The following is a 5,813-nucleotide window of genomic DNA, read 5'->3' as shown; positions in this document are numbered from 1 at the left end:
CTCGTCTTCTCAGCCCTCCGTGTCTCACACCAGTCACCGGCGAAGCTCGTCGTTCGACTGACGATGGTGACGACCAACGATTGACGTCCGACGAATGACGACCTACGGTGCTGCCCTGCTTCTCGGTGACCACTGACGCTTCTCTGCTTGGCCCGGTCGTCTTCTTCTTCTCTATTACTTCCTCGCCACTGCTGTGCGCTGCTAGTCCCGCTCCTTCTGCTCCGCTCTCTTCTCCGGTCTTCTTCTCAGGTAAATAATTAATTTTATTGTTTAATTAATATGCAGGTTAGGGAATAGGGATTTTGATTATCAGATTTTGTGAATTTAGGGATGTGGGTGTTGATTTTGATTATTAAGATTCTGATTAAGGGTTTGGGTGTTGATTTTTTATTATTAGAACTCTGACTAGGTGTGGGTGTTGATGCTTCAAAACCCAAATGGAGCATATTTCTTAGCTTTTGCTACTGTTTTGCACATTCAAATTTTTTCTTAAATTATTCTAAAGTCCTAATAAGAGTGTGAGTTTGTGAGTTTGTGTTTTTAATAAGAGTGTGAGTTTGTGTTTTTTGTTAAACATGAAGCTAGGGAAGACAAGGACAAGGTACAAAAATGGAGATCTGCTCTAGCTAAAGCTGCTGAAATTTCAGGATTTACTTATCCATTGGACTCTGAGTTGTAAGCCTCCTCCTCTTTTTTATTTTTACTTTTGTTTTATTTTCATTTTCATACTTGTTACTATTTGTTGTTAGTCAAATGACTTATTTTCTGTATTTTTTATGGCGAGTGAGAACAGGATTGATTAGGTGTGGGTGTTGATGCTTCCAAACCCAAATGGAGCATATTTCTTAGCTTTTGCTACTGTTTTGCACATTCAAATTTTTTCTTAAATTATTCTAAAGTCCTAATAAGAGTGTGAGTTTGTGAGTTTGTATTTTTAATAAGAGTGTGAGTTTGTGTTTTTGTTAAACATGAAGCTAGGGAAGACAAGGACAAGGTACAAAAATGGAGATCTGCTCTAGCTAAAGCTGCTGAAATTTCAGGATTTACTTATCCATTGGACTCTGAGTTGTAAGCCTCCTCCTTTTTTTATTTTTACTTTTGTTTTATTTTTATTTTCATACTTGTTACTATATGTTGTTAGTCAAATGACTTATTTTCTGTATTTTTTATGGCGAGTGAGAACAGGATTGAGATTGTGTTGTGTTGTGTGTGTGTGTGCTGTCTCTGTAATCTGTACCCGGTAGTCCCAATTTTTTAATTTTGTCTCTTGCATTGAAGAGTTATCTGCACTTCACATCACGGGTCACTCATATCACATTCATATGTCTCACTAGTTTTTCAAGCCGTGTCTGCGTTTTAAAAGCGGTGGTGATCTATTTGAAGCTTCAATGATCAATGATATGTAATAATATATATTTGTATTTATTTATGCGTGATTTTCCTTTTTACCTCTTGTGATGATGTTTTTTTCTAAATTATCTTAGGTGAGTTGTTGGAGTTCGTTATTGACACTGTCCACACTTCACAGTGCATATGAATTGGATAAGTCTTAATGGTTATAAGTTATGATCCTTCCTTATTTGTTCAAAGAGCCAGAATAGTGAATCTGCGACACTGTGTTTCAGCTTGGCATCCACGTAAGTATTCAGATCTGAATCACTATGCAATTTTATGATTTTATCAACTCAATCTCTAAAATAAGTTTGGACGTTATGCCATCTCCTCCTCCTCCTCCTTCTTTGATTTTAAAATTTGGTTAAAGAATTACTTAGCGAATTCTGTGTTATTTTTTAGTCTGCTGCATAAAACAGACACGTTCTTTTCTTTTATGTTCAAAATCTTTCTGTGAAATTTTCCATGTTGGCAATTGCTACTTAAAATGGTTAGAGCTATGTATGATTTGAGAAATAAAGTTTTTGTTTCTTCATATTAGTTTTTCTTTTGTGCATGTAAAATTCGAGATCTATAACTTGGAATAGAGGTTGTGGCTAACGAATATAATCCTGAATTTCAGAGGGGTGTTTGTAAAAATTGTTTGCTTGTATGGTTGGATTTGTTATCTTTGATAACTTGGGGGAATGATGGATATTGAAGAAGAGAGCCCCATGTCTGGGTCCTTAAAAGCCATGACTCTAATGATGGATATTATAATGTAATCTGTACCCAAATCCCATTAGATTCCTGTAAGATACCAACATAATGAGGATAGAAATTGTAACTCATTAATTAAATCACAATTAATTAGGTGCTAATAAAGTGATATTTTTTAATCATTTGTGGGGTCTATCACCTTAATGAAAACGTTAAAAATAAAAAGTCATTTCTAAGAAATTCTTTATTAAATAAAGAATTTATTAGTTATTACCTTTTATGACATATTTATGATTATTGAAAAATTTAATTGAGTCATTATAATTAATATTAACTATCTCTTTAACTTGAATTTGAATAACCAAATCAATGAAAATAAAACTATTTCTGCAAATTGCAATAGTTTTCACAGAAATCTTACATTATAATTTCACCTTTTTTTCTTTTAAATTGCCCAATTTCTTATTCTCTTTCAGCCACATACAAAAGATAAAAATAAAAGAAAAGATTAAAAAATTGATAAGAAAAAATAAAAAAATGGAGAAGATTAGATCATCATCTGTTTGTTGGTTGCTACCTCTTTTTTTTCTTCTTCTTTTTCCGTTGATAGGTGATGGCAATTGGAATAATGGCATTATGTTACAATATTAAATATTTTACATGAATCAAAATCCCAGTTTGGCAAAGCGTGTGGAAACTTTTTAATTTACCAAATCTATTTTTAATTTACAGATTGATAATAATGTTGCTGAAATTTAAGTTTCTTAATTAATTTTTTTAATACTACTCCACAGGATCGACGGCTTAGAATTCAGCTGTCTCTCTGCTCCAAGTGACAGTCAGTGAGGTTAGCAAGCACACCCTAATTCTCAAAAAATTATGTGTGATTTGTTTATGTATTGCATTGAAAATATTGATATGGTTAAATATTGATAGAATGTTGTATGATAGATGAAATGTTGCTTGTGTTGGATGATTTATAGGTACTAAAAATATCAAATTCGTAAGAAATGTCTTGGCACCATCGAGTGTGGATGTATGATAGGTTGAATCCAACAAGAGGGGGTATTAAACCTGAGTTTTATGACAAGGTTGAGGAGTTTATAGAAACAATTAGTAAGTTAGATGTTGTGAAGTCGGAAAGAAAGTGTAGATGCCCATGCGTTAAGTGTAGATGCACAAATTATAAAGAGCTGAACATTATTAAGATGCATTTGTGGGAAAAGGGGTTTATGCCAAATTATTGGATTTGGACAGAACATGGAGAGATTGACGACATAGGGATTAATCAGACGGGATTCAATAATTGTGGGGAAGGTGGTTCAGGAAGTGGTGCAAATGTGGAAGAATGTGATATGTATGACATTAGCTGGGAAGATAACTCCAGAAGGTATCATGAAATGGTTTTCGATTCTGTTGGTCCAGAGGATCCTCATGTAGAGGCTAAAAACTTTTTTGATCTTCTTGAGGCAGCTCAAAAGCCTTTGTGGGAAGGTTGTGTGCACTCTCAACTATCGATAGCTGTTAGAATGCTATGCATTAAGGCCGAGGGAAACCAATCACAGGAGTCATTTAAGCAGTGGGCCACCTTAATTAGGGAAATTGCTCCTGAGGGTAGTGCCATACCTGGGGATTACTATGAGGCTAAGAAGTTAGTGCAAAAGCTTGGATTGAAGGCAATCAAAATAGATTGTTGCTCAAACAATTGCATGTTGTATCGAAAAGACGATGCTGCTCTAACTAGTTGCAAGTTTTGTGAAGCACCTAGATTCAAGCCTATTTCCGATGGTGGTTGTAAGTCCAAGAGAGTTCCTGTCCGACGGATGCACTACCTACCCTTAATCCCTAGACTTCGAAGGCTTTATGTGTCAATGAGTTCAGCTCCACATATGACGTGGCATATAAAAAACCAACGTGATGATGGTGTTATGACCCATCCGTCACATGGGGAGGCATGGAAAAGCTTTGACCGTATCCACTCTGATTTTTCTTTAGAGCCTAGAAACATTAGGTTAGGTCTTTGCTCTGATGGGTTTACCCCAAATATCCAATTTAGCAAGCCTTATTCTTGTTGGCCCGTAATTGTAATTCCATACAATCTACCTCCTGGAATGTGTATGAAAGATCCTTACTTGTTCTTGACTTGCTTAATACCTGGTCCTAATAACCCTAAAGCCAACATTGATGTATTCTTGGGACCCTTGATTGACGAATTAAATGAGTTGTGGAATCCTGGTGTTTTGACGTATGATATTGTAGAAAAGAAGAATTTCGTCTTAAAGGCAGCATTGATGTGGACTATCAATGATTTTCCGGCTTATGGGATGTTGTCTGGGTGGATGACACAAGGAAGATTGTCATGTCCTATTTGCATGGAGGATACTAAGTCTTTTACACTATCACATAGAGGCAAGGCATCATGGTTTGATTGTCATCGGAGGTTTTTGCCGACAAACCACCCTTATAGGCGCAATAAGAATGACTTCAGGAAGAATAAAATAGAAAGTGAAGAGGCCCCTACCAGATTAAGTGGTTTGGAGATTTGGCAAAGGATTAAAGGACTTGAGAAGATATCAGATAATGGAAAGTGGATCAAATCGCGAGAGTATGGTATTACTCACAATTGGACTAAGCAAAGTGTGTTTTGGGAGTTACCTTATTGGAAGGATAACCTGGTTCGTCACTATCTTGATGTAATGCACATAGAGAAGAATGTGCTTGACAACATAATGAATACTATTATGGACATTGATAGAACTAAAGATAATGAAAAGGCTAGGTTAGACCTGGCTGAACTGTGCAAGCGTCCAGATTTACATTTGCGGCATGTCGGTGATAATTGTTGGTCCAAACCTAAGGCAGCTTATACTTTAACTTCTGAACAACAACAAGACGTGTATAGGTGGGTGCAACAACTTAGATTTCCAGATGGTTATGCATCTAACCTTGCTAGATGTGTAAGTCTTTCCCAGGGGAGGTTTATTGGTATGAAGAGCCATGATTATCACATTTTTATGCAGTGCTTGCTTCCAACTGCATTCAGAGAACTACCTACAAATATATGGAAGCCTCTTGCCGAGTTAAGCCAGTTTTTCAAAGACTTGTGTTCAACCACTCTCAAGGTTCATGATTTAGAGGTTATGGAGCAGAATATTCCCATTATCCTTTGCAAGTTAGAAAGGATATTTTCCCCGGGATTCTTTAATGTGATGGAGCATTTGCCAATTCATCTAGCATATGAGACACGTGTGTGTGGACCTGTTCAATATAGGTGGATGTATCCGTTTGAACGGGTGATAGGAGCATTCAAGCGAACAGTGAAAAATAGAGCAAGGGTTGAAGGTTCGATTTGTGAGGCTTTCTTGGCAAAGGAGACTTCAAGTTTTGTTTCTTTCTACTTTGAACCACATATCTTATCGAGGCGAACCCGTGTGGGAAGAAATAATGACGGCGGAGACACAATTAAAGCCTCTTTATCAATATTTAATAGACCTGGTCGCAAGGTTGGTAAAGCTAAAGATCATTGGTTAGATGAACGAGACAAGGCCGCAGCTCATTTGCATATTCTACTCAATGAAAGCAAAGTTAGCCCTTTCTATATGTAAGTGCCCAAATCTTTTATTAAACAGTTAATTACACTTTTTCTACTAATGAATCCCATAGCTTATAAACTGTAGTCCTACTTTCATCAAGGTTTTGGAAAGAAACTTGTCCTGGAGAAA

The 5,813-nt window shown here is 36.3% G+C and overlaps 1 protein-coding gene and 1 long non-coding RNA gene across 2 annotated transcripts; both read left to right on the top strand.

The window, feature by feature from the left end:
* Positions 1 to 613: 613 nt before the first annotated feature.
* On the top strand, positions 614 to 1,629 carry LOC107473995 (uncharacterized). Its single transcript, XR_001589154.3, has 3 exons — positions 614 to 675; positions 975 to 1,068; positions 1,485 to 1,629. It is a non-coding gene; the product is annotated as an uncharacterized LOC107473995 (long non-coding RNA).
* A 1,670-nt stretch (positions 1,630 to 3,299) lies between these two features.
* On the top strand, positions 3,300 to 5,221 carry LOC127744917 (uncharacterized). The gene is made up of 2 exons (XM_052257785.1): positions 3,300 to 5,048; positions 5,135 to 5,221. Exons 1-2 carry the CDS (start codon positions 3,300 to 3,302, stop codon positions 5,219 to 5,221), a joined length of 1,836 nt encoding a protein of 611 aa, XP_052113745.1.
* The last annotated feature ends 592 nt before the right edge of the window (positions 5,222 to 5,813 follow it).

The sequence above is a fragment of the Arachis duranensis genome, chromosome 2 (genome assembly GCF_000817695.3).
Source record: "Arachis duranensis cultivar V14167 chromosome 2, aradu.V14167.gnm2.J7QH, whole genome shotgun sequence".
Classification (NCBI taxonomy): Eukaryota; Viridiplantae; Streptophyta; class Magnoliopsida; order Fabales; family Fabaceae; genus Arachis; species Arachis duranensis.
The sequence above is the reverse complement of the archived record's forward strand: the minus strand, read 5'-3'. Positions and strand labels throughout refer to the sequence as shown.

Bases quoted from the DNA above. Each gene is read 5' to 3' on its own strand.
- LOC127744917 (XM_052257785.1), top strand. From the start codon at position 3,300: ATGCATTTGTGGGAAAAGGGGTTTATGCCAAATTATTGGATTTGGACA. The intron at 5,049-5,134 runs GTAAGTCTTTCC...AACTGCATTCAG, and splicing joins CATCTAACCTTGCTAGATGT to AGAACTACCTACAAATATAT.